Source organism: Chiloscyllium plagiosum, chromosome 3, assembly GCF_004010195.1.
Source record: "Chiloscyllium plagiosum isolate BGI_BamShark_2017 chromosome 3, ASM401019v2, whole genome shotgun sequence".
Lineage (NCBI taxonomy): Eukaryota > Metazoa > Chordata > Chondrichthyes > Orectolobiformes > Hemiscylliidae > Chiloscyllium > Chiloscyllium plagiosum.
The window spans coordinates 136,559,354-136,578,797 of record NC_057712.1 but is presented as its reverse complement, the minus strand read 5'-3'; the positions used below and the strand labels follow the sequence as shown (position 1 = coordinate 136,578,797).

General features: G+C 42.8%; 1 protein-coding gene across 1 annotated transcript in view; it reads right to left on the bottom strand.

Moving 5' to 3' along the window:
* Positions 1-19,444, bottom strand: part of abcc10 (ATP-binding cassette, sub-family C (CFTR/MRP), member 10) — a 133,504-nt gene that overhangs the window by 95,723 nt on the left and 18,337 nt on the right. Inside the window, exons 4-6 of the mRNA XM_043675575.1 lie at positions 18,623-18,850; positions 15,569-15,725; positions 2,541-2,680 (exon numbers count right to left, since the gene is read on the bottom strand). Coding sequence (XP_043531510.1) covers positions 2,541-2,680; positions 15,569-15,725; positions 18,623-18,850 — 525 coding nt within the window. The remainder of the gene's footprint in view (positions 1-2,540; positions 2,681-15,568; positions 15,726-18,622; positions 18,851-19,444) is intronic.

Sequence of the window (19,444 nt, the reverse complement as noted above, 5' to 3'; positions counted from 1 at the left end):
CTTCACTATCCTATCTACCCGCGACTCCTCTTTCAAGGAGCTATGAACCTGCACTCCAAGGTCTCTTTGTTCAGCAACACTCCCTAGGACCTTACCATTAAGTGTATAAGTCCTGCTAAGATTTGTTTTCTCAAAATGCAGCACCTCGCATTTATCTGAATTAAACTCCATCTGCCACTTCTCAGCCCATTGGCCCATCTGGTCCAGATCCTGTTGTAATCTGAGGTAACCCTCTTCACTGTCCACTACACCAAAGATTTACAAGGATGTTGCCTGGGTTGGAGGGCTTGAGCTATAGGGAGAGGCTGAATCGGCTGGGGCTTTTTCCTGTGGAGCATCGGATGCTGAGGGGAGACCTGACAGAGGTTAAAAGGAACCTAAGGGGCAACGTTTACAGGCAGAAGGCAGTGCTTGTACAGAATGAGCTGCTTGAGGAAGTCGTGCAGGCTGATACGATGACAAAATTTAAAAGGCATCTGGATGGGTTCATGAATAGGAAGGGTTTAGAGGGATATGGCCAAGTGCTGACAAATGGGACTAGATTAGGTCAGGATATCTGGTCGGCATGGATGAGTTGGACCTAAGGGTCTGTTTCGGGCTGCTGTACATCTCTATGACTCTGAAAGGGGAAAATGGGCCCATTCTGCTGAGAACAAAGGGACAAGAATGGAGATGGGATGCAAATGAGCAAAGTTGCAATTGAAATGGAGGACAGAGTCATAGAGATGTACAGCACGGAAAATGCTTCGGTCCAACTCGTCCATGCTGACCAGATATCCTAACCTAATCTAGTCCCATTTGCCAGCAGTTGGCATATATCTCTCTAAACCCTTCCTATTCATATACCCATCCAGATGTCTTTTAAATGTTGTCATTGTACCAGCCTCCACCACTTTCTCTGGCACCTGATTCCATATCCGCACCATCCTCTGCATGTAAAAGCCCCTTAGGTCCCTTTTCAATCTTTCCCCTCTCACCCTAAACCTATGCCCTTTAGTTCTGGACTCACCCACCCCAGGGAAAAGACATTGTCTATATACCCTATCCAGAGAGGTCACGCTCCAAAGTTGTTAAACTTGTTATCAGCCACTTTTGCAGAAATAATAGAGATGTCAACTGTTTTCAAAACTGGGAAAGGCTTTGGAAAACTAAAGCATAAAGAGTCTTGGGATTCCTAGTTCTGAATTCTCTAGAGATTAACATTTTGGTTCAGTTGGCAGTGAGGAAGGCAATTACAATCTTAACATTCATTTGAAGAGGAGGAGAATGCAAGAGCAGAGTTGTACTGTGAGGCTAGATAAGGCTCTGTTAGTCACAAAGAACTCTAGCAAGTTTCCTTCTCATTAAACCATGTTGACACAGTTTGGTTCTATTAAGCTGTTTCTTCTTCAACAATGAACTTTAGCATTTTCCCAAAAAAAAGGTCATAGAGTCACAGAGATGTACAGCATGGAAACAGACCCTTCAGTCCAATTTGATAGTGTTGACCAAATATCCTAAATTAATCTTGTCCCATTTGCCAGCATTTGGCCCATATTCCTCTAAACCTTTTCCATGCAGATGTCTTTTAAATGTTGTAATCTTACAAGCCTCCCTCACCTTCTCTGGCAATTCGTTCGACACACATTTCATCCACTGTGTGGAAAAAGTTGCCCGTCAGGTCCTTTCAAAATCTTTTCTCTCTCACCTTAAACATATGTCTTCTACTTCTGGACTCCCCCATCCTGGGAAAAAGACCTTGACTATTCAATGTATCCATGCACCTCACAATTTTATCAATCTCCATAAAGTCCCCCTTCAGCTTCTGACGCTCGAGGGAAAGAAGCCCCATTGAAAAGTGTTCAGTAAATTAGCCTACAGTTTCCTGCTTTGTGTCTCCCTCCATTCAGGGGTGCACACACGTGGCTTTCAACCTATTGGAAGAAAATATTGTTGCCAAATTTGCTGATGATGCAACAATAGGTCATAAGTTAAGTTGTGAAGAGAACATGAGGAGGCTACAAAAAGCTGTAAATACACTAAGCGAGTGGGCAAAGTAAATGAAGGACACTGTGAAAAAAGGTGAAATTCTCTAATTTGGCATGAAAAATGAAAAAAGGTGAAAAGTCGAATTTCACCAGGACAGATGGTGAAGCTTGAACTCAATAAAAATCTAGAGTTAATGAAGACGATAAAATCATTGTCAATTCTCAAAAAACCCAGATGGTTTGCTCATGTCCTTTAGGGAAGGAAACTGTCATTCTTACCTAGAGTGGCCTCCATGTGACTCCAGACCCACGGTAATGTGGCTGACTCTTCACTGCCCTCTGGGCAATGAGTGATGCGCAATAAATACTGAGTTTAAAAAAGTATTCGTGGATATTATTTAGGGAAGAATGCAAATATGTTGTAAGCAGTTCAGAAACGGTTTGCCATTCTAATACCCGGAAGGAGTGGGTAGCCTTATGAAGAAAGGTGACAGGCTTGGCAAGTATCTGCTCCAGTTTGAGTCGGGAGTGGATTAATCAGAATTTCACCACAAATGCTAGCAGCAAGCTTACCTGTTTCACCATTAGATTCAGGTTAAGGAGCTCCAAACTGCCTTCAAGTCTGGTTCCTGAGTCCCCTGATGCTTCTTGAGGAATCCAGGAGAAGGAAGCATCATGTAGCTCCACTGCGGAGTCCGGATCCTCTGGTTCACCTAAACACAAAGTGACACTGAGTGAGAGATTTGCTGCATGACTGAAACCTTCAATCCTTTCTCAGTGAAACAGCTAATTTCAAACTCCTTACCAACCATTCGGGTACAAAATCATGTCTTTAAAAGGGCACCTGAACGACGTAACTCCCATCAAAAGTAAGACAAATAGAGAGGATAATTCATTCTCTTTGCCCATACCTCACTGCTCTCTGATTAGGAACACAGGAGCAGGAGTAGGCCATTCAGCCCTTCCAGCCTGTATCAATGATCTCATGGCTGATCTGTGGCCTAAGTCCATACACCTGCCTTTGGCCCATATCCCTAAACAAAATTTATCTGTTCAGATTTAAAATGAATAACTGGTCCTGCAACCACAGCCATTTGTGGAAGAGTTCAAAATTTCTGTCACCCTGGGCGTATAGAAATGCTTTCAAACATCTCTTGGAATGGTCTTGCCTGACTTTTACAATATTTCCTTCCACCTGGACTTCAGGGGTTAAGCTATCTTTCTAGTAAACCTTCAAGGTTATTATATATCCTTCCGGAGGTGTGTTGCCCAGACCTGCTCTCAGTATTCCAACTGGGGCTGAACCAGGGTTTTGCATAACTGCAGCCCAACCTCTGCATTCTTGCTCTCCAGTTCTTGAGGTATAAGGACGAGCTTTCTCAATTATTTTCTGCAGGTGTTCGAGACATTTTAAAAATCTATCCACCTGAACCTCCAAGTCTCTTGCAAACATCTGGAATGTACCCTGATCTGTCCTTTCATGGTCTAAAATAGATAAACCCACTGAACTCCATCTGCCACAGGTTTGCTCATTCAATGAGTCTATCAATATCCTTTTATAATTTAATGCTTACATCTACACTGTCTACAGCACTGTCTAACGTTATCTCATGAGCAAATTTGAGGATATGACTTGATATGCTACTATCCAAGTCATTAATAAATAATACGAATAATTGAGGCACTAAAACAGATCCTTCTGAGGTACCAGTGGTTACAATCTGCCACAAAGTGTTTATCATACAAGAGTTTGCAATGGAGAGAAGATACTGACTGTGACAGATCTACTTTGTCAGCCCAGGTTTTTTCCCCACCTCAGGGTGGTGGACAATGCTGGCTGACCAGCATTTTATTGCCCATCCCCAGTTGCAGCTTGAGAAGACGGTGGCGAGCTGTCTTCTTACACTGCTGCAGTCCACATGCTGCAGTCCACATGCTGTAACAGACCCACAATGATCCGAGGGAGGGAATTCCAGCTTTTGACCCAGTGACAGTGAAGCAATGGTGATATATTTCCAAGTCAGGATGGGGAGTGGAATGGAGAGGAACTTGCAGGGGGTGGTGTTCCCATGTATGTGCTGCCCTTGTTCTTCTTGAGGGAAGTGGTCATGAGTTGAGAAGGCACTGTTTCAATGACCTAGTGATATTACCGCTGAACTGTTCATCCAGAGACCCAGGTAATGCTCACTGGTCCGATTCAAATCCTGCCATGGCAGATGATGGAATGTGAATCCAATAAGAGTGTGGAATTACGAGTCTAACGATGACGATGAATCCATTGTCGATTGTCAGAAAAGCCCATCTCGTTCACAAATGTCTTTTAGGGGAGGAAACCTGGTCTGGCCTGCATGTGTTTCCAGACCCACAACAACGTAGATGACTCTTAACTACCCTCTGGAATGGGCTATAAATGCTGGCCTAGCTAGCGACACCCTCATCCCGTGAATGAATTTTAAAAAACGTATGTCTGGTGAATTTCTGCAGCGCATCTTGTAAATAGTACATATGCTGTGACTGAGCATCGGTGGTGGAGGGAGTGGATGCGTGTAGGTGTGGTGCTAATCAAGTGGGCTGCTTTGTCCTGGATGGTGTCGAGCTACCTGAGTGTTGTTGGAGCTGCACCCATCCAGGTAAGTGGGGAGGATTCCATCACATTCCTGACCCATGCCTTCCAGATGTTGGACAAGTTTTGGGGAGTCAGGAGGTGAGTTATTGATCGCAGTATTCCGAGCTTCTGACATGCTTTTGTAACCACTGTATTTCTAGGGCTTATCCAATTCAGTTTCTGGTCAATGGTAACCCCAGGATGTTGATAAGGGGGAATTCAGTGATGGTAACTTGACATTGAATGTCAAGGGGCAGTGGTTAGATTGTATCTTATTAGAAATGGTCATTTCCTGGTATTTGTGTAGAGTAAATGTTACTTAAATGGTGAAATGCTGCAGAAAGCTACAGCACAGAGAGATTTAGCAGTCATACAGTCATAAAGGTGTGCAGCATGGAAAGAGACCCTACAGTCCAACTTGTCCATGCCAACCAGATACCCTAAATTAATCTTGTCCCATTTGCCAGTATTTGCCCCCTATCCCTTGAAACCCTCCCAATTGATATACCTATCTAGATGCCTTTTAAATGTTGTAGTTGCACCAGCTTCCGCCACTTCCTCTGGCAGCTCATTCCATACACACACCACCCTCTGCGTGAAAACGTTGCCCCTTAGGTCTGTTTTAAATCTTTCCCCTCTCACCCTAAACCTATGCCCTGTAGTTCTGGAGTCCCCCACCCCAGGGAAAAGACCTTGTATATTTATCCTATCCATGCCCCTCATAATTTTTTAAACCTCCATAAGGTCACCCCTCAGCCTCTGCCACTCCAGGGAAAACAGTCCCAGCCTGTTCAGCCTCTCCCTATAGCTCAAACCTCCAACCCTGGCAACATCCTTGTAAATCTCTTCTGAACCCTTTCAAGTTTCACAACACCCTTTGCATAGGATGGAGACCAGAATTACACATAGTATTCCAAAAGTGGCCCAACCAATGTCCTGTACAGCCACAACATGACCTCCCAATTCCTATACTCAATGTTCTGTCCAGTAAAGGCAAGCATACCAAGTGCCTTCTTCACTATCATAATCCAAAACGCTAGCACTAAAATCCAACTGTTCAAAGCAGCCGACTTGATTGGCACCACATCCACTCCCTCCACCACCATCACCCGGAAGCAGCAGCATGTACTACCTACAAGAATCACAACAGAAATTTACCAAAGTTCTTGCCCATTCAATTAACCTGTCTATATCCTGCTCTAGATTTCTGTGGCATCCTTATCACTTGCGTTCCTATCTATTTTTGTGTCAGCTGCAAAGTTGACAACAGTAACTCACTTCCCTAATCTAAGTCATGAACATATATTGTGAACATATATTGTGGCTCCAGCATCTCCCCATCACACTCCATCAGTTACAGGTTATCAACTAGAAAACGCCCCTTTCATCCCAATTTACTCTCTCTGTACAAAGGTAATGAATAGTCCTTAAAGGACTGTCACATGACTAACTGCAAGTACACATTTCTTCAAAATGTGAAAACTCAACAGAGCTCAGTCCACACCTGCACACACAACATGGGTGCTGGGGAAAAAATAAGCACTACCGCAGTTAGGCGCTAGTGTGGGGGTTTAAAAAAAGAGAGAAAAAGAAAATAAAAAAAAATAAACAGGCATGTCAGAGGTTTTGTTAAAAAAAAACAGAAGTATCAGACATTCTGTTCACTCTGAGAGCTGGGTCTCAGGACCAATGTCAAATACTGTGCACCTGTAAAAAAAACAGGAGTGTCAGGGGTTCTGTTCATCCTGAGAGCTGGTTCTGAGGGAGCTGGATCAGTAAAAAAGAAAAAAAAACAGAGCTCAGTCACCTGTGACCAATAAAGGAAGTTCAGGATTGCATAAGATTAGAAAAAAAGGAGTTGCCAAAATATAATTAATTCTGAGAATTGGCAGGTTTCGAGAAAACAACAAAATTATCAGGACCACAAAACTGATAGGGAATGATGGAACAGAATATAATTGCAATCTAGCAAAATATGTAAAAATAGTCATTAAAAGCTTCTACAGATCTGTAAAAAGAAAAAGTTTCGCTTAAATGAATATGAGACCATAAACGGCAGTCAAGCAAATTTATAATGGGGAATAGAGAAATGGCAGCAAGGCTTAGTGATTATAGTGTATCTGTTTTCATTGAGGAAGATACAAGGAGGTTCCCAGAACTGAAGATCAAAGAGGCAAAGAAGAATGAGGAATTAAAGGAAATTAGCACCAGTAAAAGACTGTACTGAAGAAATTCAAAGCTGATAAATCGCCAGGATCTGATGGTCTTCATCACCAAGTGTTGAAGGAAGGACATGGTTATGGAGGTAGTTAATGTACTGGTGGTTATCTTACAAAGTTGAATGAATGATTTATTGTATATATATCTGGGGAGATACAGTGAAAAGTGTTCTGTCGCCACACTCTGGTGCCATTTTCAGGTAGAAAAGAATGAGAAGTACTTAAATAGAATTCATCTTCATCAGCCAGGATTCCAGACATGCCATCAGGATTTCTGCAAGGTCCCTGTTCCAGGCCTACCGAGCCAGGAGCCCACACTCCAGACATTGACACCACCACAGTCAACAACCAGCTGCCACCGTACGAATTTACATATCGGGCCCACTGCAGCCAGGCGTCCGCACACTGCCATCACTGCAGCTGACACCCTGCCACTATTCCAGGAGGCCACATATCGGGCCTACTGCAGCCAGCGTCCGCACTCTGCCATCACTGCAGCTGACACCCTGCCACTATTCCGGGAGGCCACATATCGGGCCCATGCAGCCAGGCATCCACACTCTGCCATCACTGCAGCTGACACCCTGCCACTACTCCAGGAGGCCACATATCGGGCCTACTACAGCCCGGAGTCTGCACTCTGCCATCACTGCAGCTGACACCCCCACTATTCCAGGAGGCCACATATCGGGCCCACTGCAGCCCGGAGTCCTCACTCTGCCATCACTGCAGCTGACACCCTGCCACTATTCCAGGAGGCCGCATAACAGGCCCACTGCAACCAGGAGTCCTCACTCTGCCATCACTGCAGCTGACACCCTGCCACTATTCCAGGGGCCACATATCGGGCCTACTGCAGCCAGGAGTCTTCACTCTGCCATCACTGCAGAGGTGTCAAAACTTCACCAGATTTGTTCCTGGGATGCTGGGACTGTCATATGAAGGGGAGCTGGGCAAATGGGGCCTGTATTATCTACAGTTTCCAAGAATGAAAGGTGATCTCATTGAAACATATAAAATACTGAAAGAGATAGACAAAGTAGATACAGGTAAGATGTTTCCACTGGTTGGGGATTTTCAAACCAGACGCAAAATTTAAAAATGAGGATGATGCCATTTAGGCCTGAGATGAGGAGAATTTTTTAATCAAAGGTATGTGAACCTTTGGAATTCTCTACCACCAAGGATTGTGGACATTCAGCCTTTGAGAATGTTTAAGGTAGAGACTGATAGATTTCCGATTACCAGTGACAGGGTTATGTGAAAAGGATGGGATAAATGTATTTCATTCGCCCAGTGGGGAAGGCTCAACAGTCTGAAAGGCTTGTTCTTAAGTTCACCCTCGAAAAGACCAGTTCACTTTGGCCTCTTGATTCCATTCTAAGACTGAAATAAGTGCTTGGTTTCTGTTTTGATAGTGCTTGCAGGTTACACTCAAACTTTACTTTATCCTTTTCTTTATTCTTTGGTCATCTTTTGTTGGATTTTAAATTTCCGTAACCTTCTGGCTTACCACTAATCTTTGCTATGTTGTATGTCTTTTTCATTTTGATTTGCAGCTATCTTTAATGCTCTGTCAGTCAATATGATGATGGCTGATTTGTTTGAAGTGTAAATTCCATACTCCCATCTTCCCAATAACTTTGAGTTCTCTTGCCTACCACAAAATTATCTACTTACATCTTAGACATATTCAAGGAGACAACTTCCACTACCTTATAAGGCAGAGTATACAAGTTTGAAAATATCATAAGAGAAAAATGCTCGCTATCGTGAATTTTAAAAAGCTGCCAGCAAGTTCTGAGCATATTTCCACATTCACCTTGTTAAAACCATTCAAGATCTTATACACCTCAATCAAATCACTGTTCTAAACTCCAGTGAAAACAAGCCCATCCTAACCAATGTTTCCTCATAAGACAGCCCACCATTCCAGATATTAATCGAATAAACCTCCGCAGAGCCGCCTCCTATGCACTAACACCTTAGGGAAATAAAAAGGCTAAAACTGCACACAGCAGATGATCCTTTCCCATTGCAGAGTGACTTCTGAACCTGGAAAGAAAATAAATAGAAGAAAATAGGAGCAGGAATTGGCCATTCAGCCCTTCAGGCCTGCTGTGCTATTCAATATGCTCATAGCTGATCACCCAGCTCAAGATTAGAGTGGTGCAGGAAAAGCACAGCAGGTCAGGCAACATCCGAGGAGCAGGAAAATTAACATTTCAGGCAAAAGTCCTTCATCAGGAATGAGGCTGGGAGCCTCAGGGGTGGAGAGATAAATCTCCCCAATGTCGAGGAGACCGCATCGGAAGCAATGGATACAGTAAATGACATGTGTGGGAGTGCAGGTGAAGCTTTGATGGATGTGGAAGGTTCCTTTGGGGCCTTGGATGGAGGTGAGGAAGGAGGTGTGGGTGCAGGTTTTGCAATTCCTGCAGTGGCAGGGGAAGGTGCCAGGAAGGGAGGGTGGTTTGTTAGGTTGGTGTGGACCTGATTAGGTAGTCGCGAAGGGAATAGTCTTCATGGAAGGTGGATAAGGGTGGGGAAGGAAATATATCCCTGGTGGTGGGGTCCGCTTGTAGGTGGTGGAAATGGCGGAGGATGATGCGATGTATGCAGAGGTTGGTAGGGTGGAAGGTGAGGACCGGGGCGTTCTGTCTTTGTTGCGGTTGGAGGGATGGGGTTCGAGGGTAGAGGTGCAGGACGTGGATAAGATGCGCTAGAGGGCATCATCAACCACATGGGAGGAGAAATTGTGGTCTTTAAAGAAGGAGGCCATCTGGTTTGTTCTGTGGTGGAACTGGTCCTCCTGGGAGCAGATGCGGCAGAGGTGGAGGAGTTGGGAGTAAGGGATAGCATTTTTGCAGGAGGAAGTGTGGGAGGAGGTGTAATCCAGGTAGTTGTGGGAGTCACTGGGTTTTTAGAAAATGTCAGTGTTAAGTCAGTCACCATTGATGGAGATGGAGACGTCCAGGAAGGGGAGGGAGGTGTCAGATATGGTCCAGGTGAATATAGATTAGATTATGATTAGATTCCCTAGAGTGTGGAAACAGGCCCTTCGGCCCAACCAGTCCACACCGACCCTCCGAAGAGTAATCCACCCAGACCCATTTCCCTCTGACTAATGTTCCTAACACTATGGGTAATTTAGCATGATCAATTCATCCTACCTGCATCTTTGGACTGTGGGAGGAAACCGGAGCACCCGGAGGAAACCCACGCAGACATGGAGAGAATGTGCAAACTCCACACAGACAGTCGCCAGAGGCTAAAATCAAACCTGGGACCTTGATGCTGTGAGGCAGCAGTGCTAACCAATGAGCCACTCTGCCACCCTAAGAACATCACTTGTACCAGTCAATCCTGCCCTGGGGAAAAGTCTCTGGCTATTGACTAACTATTCCTCTCATTATCTTGTATACCTCGATCAGGTCTCCTCTCTTCCTCCTTCTCTCCAGAGCTTATTCAACCTTTCTTCAAAAGGCAAGCCCTCCAGTCCAGGTAGCATCCTGATAAACCTTCTTTGCACCCTCTCCAAAGCCTCTGTATCTTTCCTATAGTAGGGTGACCAGAACTGAACACAATATTCCAAGTGTGGTCTCACCAGGGACTTGTACAGTTGTAGCAAAACCTCGCGGATCTTAATACCACTGTTAATGAAAGCCAAAACACCATATCTTAACAACCCTATCCACTTGGGTGGCAACTTTGAGGGATCTATGCACTTGCACACCCAGATCCCTCTGTTCCTCCACACTGCCAAGAATCCTGTCTTTAATCTTATACTCAGCATTCAAGTTCAATCTTCCAAAATGCATCACTTCACATTTATCCAGGTTGAACTCCATCTGCCATTTCTCAGCCCAGCTCTGCATCCTGTCTATGTCGCGCTGCAGCCTGCAATAGCCCTCGATACTATCGACAGCACCTCCAACCTTTGTGCCATCTGAAAATTTACTAACCCACCCCTCAACCTCCTCATAAAAACTACAAAGAGCAGAGGCCCAAGAACAGAGCTCTGCTAGACACCGCTCACCACTGACCTCCAGGCAGAATACTTTCCATCTACAACCACTCTCTGCCTTCTGTTAGCCAGCCAATTCTGAATCCAGATAGCCAAATCTCCCTGTATCCCACACTTGGTGACTTTATGAAAGAGCCTACCACGGTGAACGCTATCAAATGCCTTGCCGAAATCCATATACACCACATCCACTGCTCAACTGTCATCGACCTGTCTTGACACCTCCTCAAAGAATTCAATAGGATTAGTGAGGCATGACCTGTCCCTCACAAAGCCATGCTGATTACCTTTAATCACATTATGCTTTGCCAAATAGTCATAAATCCTATCCCTCAGAATTCTTTCCAAAACTTTGCTGGCCACAGATGTAAGACTGACTTCTCTGTAATTGCCAGGGATTTCCCTAATACCCTTCTTGAAAAGAAGAACAACATTCACCTCCTTCCAATCGTCTGATACGACTCCCGTGGAGAGTGAGGCAAAGATCTTCGCCAGTGGCTTAGCAACCTTGTTTTTTGCTTCCAGGAGCAACCTAGGATAAATCTGATCTGGCCCTGGGGGACTTAGCAATCTTAATGCTTTCCAAAATTTCCAGCGCATCAACTTCCTCAATCCCAATCTGATCAAGCCTGTATCCCAGTTCCTCAAAAGTTCTCATTCACAACAAGGTCCCTTTCCTTCGTGAAAACCAAAGCAAAAAACTCATTTAGGGCTTCCCCTATCTGGTCAGGCAGCATCCAAGGAGCAGGAGAATCGACGTTTCGGGCATGAGCCCTCACTTTTCCCCCATATGTGTATCACCTTACAGGTCTACAAAAATGTTAAAACATAATTATTTCAGACTTAAATTGAAGTCAGATCAAAGAGTACAGGTTTAGAACATATTTTAAACTGATAAAGGGTTAAAAACCTGATAATAAAAACACAAAACTAGAATTATGCAGCAATTTTCATGACTGGCAGACATTTTATTGTTTTTTATTAAATCCTTTCAGAGATGTGGCCATCACTGGAGAGGTCAGTATTTGTTACCTATCCTTAATTATCGTTATGAAGATGTGGGTGTACCTTTAAGAGAGTTAAAAGCAGCAGTAGAACTACCAGATACAGCACCAAGTGTTCAAAATAAGGTAACAATGTAACACTGGGTTGAACAACTCGATTAGTTTGTTGCCTGGAGACAAAAACAAATTTGAATTTGGCCAATCAGTTTAAATTATACCCCGATAAAAATATCCAACTCCAATCCAGTTTGAAGTGAGTATATTGACAATCTTCAAAGCCAATGACATAATCCAATGCTCTGTGTTATAAAACCGGGGAGGGGGGGTGGGTGGGTAAGGGGGAATTGAACAGTTGAGTGAAGAACTGCTAAGTCCTAGCATGTACCAGACGGCTTGAAAAAACATCTCTCTTAAAAGTACCTTTTCGATTAGTAACTTGTGACGCAGACGAGGATCTAAAATCTGAATACAGGCTATTGTCAGAAACAGAGCTGAAAATGTGTTGCTGGAAAAGCACAGCAGGTCAGGCAGCACCCAAGAAGCAGGAGAATCAACGTTTCGGGCATGAGCCCTTCTTCAGGAATGATTCCTGAAGAAGGGCTCATGCCCGAAACGTCGATTCTCCTGCTCCTTGGATGCTGCCTGACCTGCTGCGCTTTTCCAGCAACACATTTTCAGTTCTGATCTCCAGCATCTGCAGTCCTCACTTTCTCCTATTGTCAGAAACAACCATTTAATACATGCTCTTACTAACATAGGCAGCAATAAAATGGCTTCTTAATGCAAGGAACATGACAAAATGGCTTTTAGGCTGCAAATTGACAATTCTGCTTAAAGCTACATAAAATGGCTTTTTACTCTGCTAAAGGTACATTCCTGAAATAGAATGCTTCCTTTACAGCATAAAAATAACTAGACTAGAGAAGTCATTTCTAGCCATCCTAACTGACCTTGCAAGTGCAGGTGCAAAGAATAGTTTCGCAAGCTAGGGGTGCTTGGATGTGGAAAGTAAGGTTGGTTTCCAAGAAATTGCTGTCAGTAGAGCCATTTTATTAAGTTTGATTGGTAATTGTTTGAATTTGCTCTGTGATGATGGCTGTACCTCTTTTCAAAAAAGATATGAAAATGTCTGTCTTCAGCTATGTGTGCAGTTTCTCCTAGGGATAGGGAAGTGTTTAACCTCTGTGTTAATGGACAACCTGGACCCGGCCATAAAATGAAGTGTGAAAAGTTACAGAATTGCTCGGGTTTAGTGACTGATTGCAGAACAGAGGCCACCCCACCACCACTCCCCACCCCTCCCCCCAGCCGAGTCCAGATCTTCACAGAAATTCCTAACAAGGAGAGAAGATGACACAGGGCGATTCGAAGACAAGAACCTCAAGCTGCCTGGTTTTGAGATAAGAAGTGTTGTTTTGTAAATTTTAATTGGGAGTTTTATCAGACTAGTATTATAGAAGGGAAGGTAAAAGATAGGTTTGAGAAAAAAATTGTAAATAGTGGTTAGTTAATTACTCTCTGTTATACTTGCAGAAATAAAGTTGTTAATTTGTACTTTACATAGTTCTTGACCACACGGATTTTTACAGATTTCTGCACGGGATAAATCTTTTCTGTGTTGCTGCTTTTAAATTAAGCAGGAGAGCTTTCCCCAGTGTCATAACATTATCCTTGAAAAGGTGGGGGTGAGCCACCTTCTTAAGCAACGTATGAGGTGTAAGTAACCACAGTGTTATCATTCCTTCTTGGTTTCAAAGCAGTCTGACACAGCAACAAGGTCATTTCAGGGGTCATTTGGGGGTTAACCATATTTCTCGGAACCCAGCATCACATGAATACAACATCCACTTTTATGTTTTAGGCTTTGGACTTAGAAATGGGACATGGTCCTGCTTTAAACCAATAAAGATTTTGCTGCTTTTAAAAAAAATGTTTTACTAGAGCTCAATGTGTGCTACATCTATGAGGTTGTCTTATTCAAGCTGTGGGGGAGGATGCTTTATCACTCACTTCTGTGGGTGTATTTTTGCCCTGTGACAGACTTATGATTGGTCCGAATTGTAAAACCAATCTTGTATATTCAGCAGCATGCAGCATTGTGACAATTTCTTCAGTGGCTACAGCTTTGTGTTTGGATAATACAGCAGAAAAATCCAATTTGGGAAGTAGAGAACATCTTTCTCTCTTCTCTTTCTTCTGTAAATGAAGATGGTAAAAGTCAGCTGCTAGCTATCCTTCCTCTCTCTCTCTCTCTCCAAATTTTCGTCATCAAAGGGAAAAGGGTAAAATCATATTCAGAGACACTGAATCCGTAAGCAGCAAATGGAAGGCGAGTTTTGAGAAGATTCGTGACTCAGGTTGTGCTTCTGGATATAAGTTTGCTTGCTGTGCTAGAAGGTTAGTTTTCAGACATTTTGTTACCGTACTCGGTAACATCATTAGTGAACCTCCAGTGAAGCACTGATGATAGTGACCTGCTTTCTATTTATGTGTTTAGGTTCCCTCAAATTGGTGTCATCATTTCCTGTGGTGACATGATTGCCTATGGTGATGTCATTTCCTGTGGTCATCACCACAGGAAATGACATCACCAACACAAGAAAACTTAAACACATAAATAGAAAGTGGGTCACTAACACCAGTGTTTCACCAGAGGCTCACTGATGATGTTACCTAGTATGATGATGAAATGTCTGAAATGAACATTCCAGTTCAGCAAGCAAACCTACATCCAGTGAATGGAATGTTGAGAATCATTGTGTTGACAACCTCATATCCTCCCCAAAAAGCTAAACCAAACTATAGGGAAATACCTCATCAACACCTGTAATCTAGACAGGTTTTAGAACTGTGTTTCACTGACTTCGCTGTTTGTTCTATCCCCACCTGTAATATCGGTGTCTGGTCTTGTTTCTTTGTGTCTCTGGCTTTATACATTTGGGATTATTTTTTCAAAAAACTCTAGAGTTTAAGTTACAGAGACTTAGAAATTAGCAACTCATGTTTCATTTCTATCATTAGTCAAAAACAAACTGTTTGCAATAAATGGCTGCTTTCTTGTCAAGTGCAGAAACCTGATGACTGTTTTCTTTTAACTTGGGTTTGTCAATAATGTTAACTGAGGGCTTTGGATAGTTTAATCAAATCTTTTCACATTTGTGACAACTCCAGGAATACTGGAGCATGATTTCCAGTGCCCTACCCTGGTGCTCCTACTACAGTGAGATCAGGTAAGGAAAGCAGATCTCATTTCCTGACAGGCTTTTACAAAAATCAAAGTTTCACAGTGCCCATTACTGAAACTAGCTGTCAATTTCTGATTTATTTAACAAATTTGAATTTGCCCATCTGCCTTGGTGGGATTTAAATCTATGTCCCCATTAGACCAGAACCCTGGATTTTTAATTCAACGACTCTATTCCTATGCCATTGCCTCTTCAATAGTCTTTTGCAGCCAGTAAGGCAAATTTAAGACGAATATCAAAATGTCCTCCCAGAGTGATCATCAAGAAATGGCCTTCTAAATAGAGCTAGGAAGGCCAAGGACTTGAAACCAACAATGCATGGACAATAAATACCGGTCCCGCCTGCAAAACCACATTATCTCAACAAATTAAACAGAAATAATTTATACTCAACTGGATGAAACGGAAATGTAGGCATTCTGTACATCAAATTAGGATGTCTATCTCACCTGCAATTACGTTCTGATCTTTTGTGTTCAAAAATGGATCTTATCAACTTACGTGTCATATAGTAGGTGCTGAGATCCTGGTCAGAAAGCTGGAGAAAGCGTTGGATGCGGTCCAAAGAAACCTTTGCTTGTAGTATCCCATTCAACACCCAAGGGAAGTTATTTAAGGGCTGGATCAACATTCCCACCAAAGCCAGGACTGTGAACACCTGCAAATGGACAATGGAAAAGCAGGACTAAGACAATGAGCAACTGATCGAAAAAGTGAGAGTTGTTCAGCCTGACAGTCTTTCTCTCCTGAGCTGCACACTGCACTTAACGAAGCACTTGTGTGATTTCAAATAAACCTGAAGGACTATAACCTGGTGTCATGTGACTGTTGACATTGAGAAAGCAGTAAATTCTTGCTGGTGTTGGGAGACTGAAATGTAAAAGCAGAATGTTGTCTTTTGCGTTGAAACCACGCTGTTGATTTCAAAATTCCACTCATTTTCTGGTTTTTGCCTATTCTGTAAAGATAATTATTTCATGGACTCTGAGATTGCAGTTCCCACTTTTTATTTTTAAAGGAGAATCAATATTGAACTCTAAATTAAACGCTTTAAAGAAAATTGATCAAATTCCATTAAAATCTGATGCTTGGAGTGGAAGTCATTGAATTCCATATTACTGCTCCAAGCACACTAAAGCACAAACTATCCAGGAGAGATAGAGAAAGGAAGTCCATACTAAACCCATAAGGCTGACATCCACAAGTGGGTGCAGCAACTATGAAGGAAGAGTGATATATTTCCCTCAGGATGGTGAGCAGCTCTGAGGGGAAGTTAGACATCTATCTGCTGTCCTTGTCTTTCCAGATGGAAGTGGTTGTGGGTTTGGAAGGTGCTATCAAAGGAGTCTTGGTGAATTTCTGCAGTACATATTACAGATGGTACACACTGCTCCTCCTAAGCATTCGTGTACAGGGAGTGTAAGTTTATGAGTATAGTGGTGTGTTTTGGCTGCTTTGTCCTGCATAGTGTCAAACGTCTTGACTTTCATTGACCTGATTTCAAAGATAACTGCAATATATGCTACTGCTAATATTCCATGAAACACAACTAACCAAGTACGGTCTCAGCTAAGTCTTGCTCCTCACACATATCCAAAGGAATCTCTTTGAAGGAGTCCAAAACTAGACGACACAGATTTAAGGTGAGAGAGGAAAGATTTAAAAAGGATCTGAGGGGGTAACTTTTTCACGCAGAAGGTGGTGTGTGTCTGGAATGAGTTGCCAGAGGAAGGCGGTACAATTACAACATTTAAAAAGCATCTGGACAGCGATATGAATAGGAAGGGTTTAGAGGGATATGGGCCAAATGCTGGCAAATGGGACTAGACTAATTTAGGATATCTGGTTGGCATGTTCGGGTTGGACCGATGTGTCTGTTTCCACATATAGCTCTATGACTCTAAATCTGTGTACATGTGTGTGAGCAACCATGAAGGTCACATGCTTGATATTGCATCTTTATGTTTTCTCAAGCTTAGCAGGTAATAAGCTTCCTTTATAATTAATTCAAGAGAACATTACAATTGGCTCCTTATTGTACAATTAAAAATAGCTAACTACACTTGATTTGGAGAAAGTTATCGCCTCACACTAAAAAGATCTCCAAACATTGTTGGGAGTGAGCAAGGGCACCAAACAAAGGAAACCAGCTCACATCCTCTTTCTAGGTCATGACAATATAATTAGGAAGGGAAAGGAAATAAAACAGCAACTCTTGCTACTACTCCATAAAGCCAGTGAAACTACAGCTGGAGTACCTCACAGAACATAGAACACAAACCATAGATCTGGTATCCTTAGTTAAGGAGGGATACACTTGCATTGAAAGCCTTTCAGAGAAAAGGTTCATAATTCTTTGGATGATGGGGATGTCTAAACAGTTTGAATAGGTTAGGCCGATATTTGTAGGCATTTAGAAAAATGAAAGGCGACCCTATTGAAACCGAACAGATTCTGAGGAGTCTTGCAGGGTTCATGTTGTCAAAATGGGGGGTTCGACAGTTAGGAATGAGAGTTTAAAAATAAGTGGTCTCCTAATCAAGGAAGAAGTGAGGAGAATTTTTTTCTCTCATACTGCCATTAGTGTTTGGAATTTGCTTCCACTGAGGGTGGCGCAGGTTGGGTTTTTGACTGTATTCCAGGCTAAGTCAACAAGGGAGTCAAGTTTTATAGGACAGGTGGAAATCACTTCAATCATGATTTTACTGAGTGGCAAAAGAGGCTCGACAGGTCAAACAGCCTCCTCATGCTATGAATTCTTATAAACTTACGCACCTTGTTTCACCTTTCTAATGTTACATCCTACCATCTAGTACCTCGTATTCTTTTCATGACATGAGCCTTCACTGTCCATCACTAAGTTACCCCAAAGAAGGTTGTAGTGAGCCACCTTGTTAAATATAACCAAGAAGTTTGCTCAGCTATTTCAGGGAGTCAGGAAGTTAATCAAATTACTTTGTAAATGGAGTCACATATCAGCCAATGGGATCTAACAGTGTTTTGTCATCAATCAGTTGCTCTACATTTATCTCCCATGATGTTATACTGTCCAGTCAGGAGGTTAAACGTTACTTGTTTCCAAACCACTTTATCAACAATTGCCCTTGTAAATCAAGAGGACATATTTCTACAAAAGGCTACAATGATATATCTTATTCATACTGTGGAGGCCAAAGCCTAAAAGTGTGGAGCTGGAAAAGAACAGCAGGTTATGCAGCATCCAAGGAGCAGGAGAGTCGCTGTTTTGGACATAAGCTCTTCATCAAGAATCACATTCCTGATGAAGGGCTTATGCCCAAAACATTGATTCTCCTGCTTCTTGCATGCTGCCTGATGTGCTGTGCTTTTCCAGCCCCACACTTTTCGACTCTCATCTCCAGCATCTACATTCCTAACTTTCTCATACTCTGAAGGCCAGCCAAATGCACAATGGGTTTCCTGCACTAGTCTATCCAACTCCCTAAATAGAGCACTGAAGTAAGAGCAAAGCACTGGGAAAAACAGTCAAATAAAATCAGAGAACAGAGACATTTTGTCCCATGGTAAACCACTGACCGTGGCAGCAGTGAGCTGGTGTCCCAACAAAGCATAGGTGACAAAGGTAAGGATGGAGATCACAACAGGAAGTGCAGCCCACATGTAAACACAAACTGCATCCAGGTACTTGATGACTTTTAGACGGCTGAGCTCCTTCTCTCTAACCTCAGCCACCTTTTCAGTGAAATGTTTCTCCCAGGTGTAGAACTTTATTACACGCATTCCAAACAGAATCTCAGTCATCAGCTGGGAAAGCAAGAAAAGACAGATTAGCAAATACACAAGCAAATAGAGTACAGCCCGAAGGAACATTTACCACATGAATCAAGGAATGGCCTCCTTCCACACTGGAGGGATTCTATGATTCCATGATGATGAATAGGACTATCACTCCAAGTCAACAGCATAATACAGAGGTTCCCTTTCCCCATTCTGCTGACAGCTTAGGAGACAGGATTTCATCCAACAGTCTCCCCTCTCCCATTATATAGAGAACATAGAGCTTAATAAAGGAGATCTTATCCTCTCTCACATAGTAACCAGATGTGGGAGAGGAAACCCAAAAACAGAAGGTGCTGAAGAAACTCTGCAGGTCTCACAGCATCTGTAGATAGAAAAACAGAGTTAACATTTTGAGTCCAGTGACTTTTCATCAGATGAACCCTGTGTGACTATGCTGTGTGGACATATGTTTACAAAATAAAATAGGTCAAAAGCAGAAATAGGAATTAATGGACTGAATCCAGTACACCAGTCACTGAAAGCAAGCACGCAGGGGCCACAGACAATGAAGGTGGCAAACATTATGCTGGCTTTCAAAGCAGATAGAATATAGAAAAG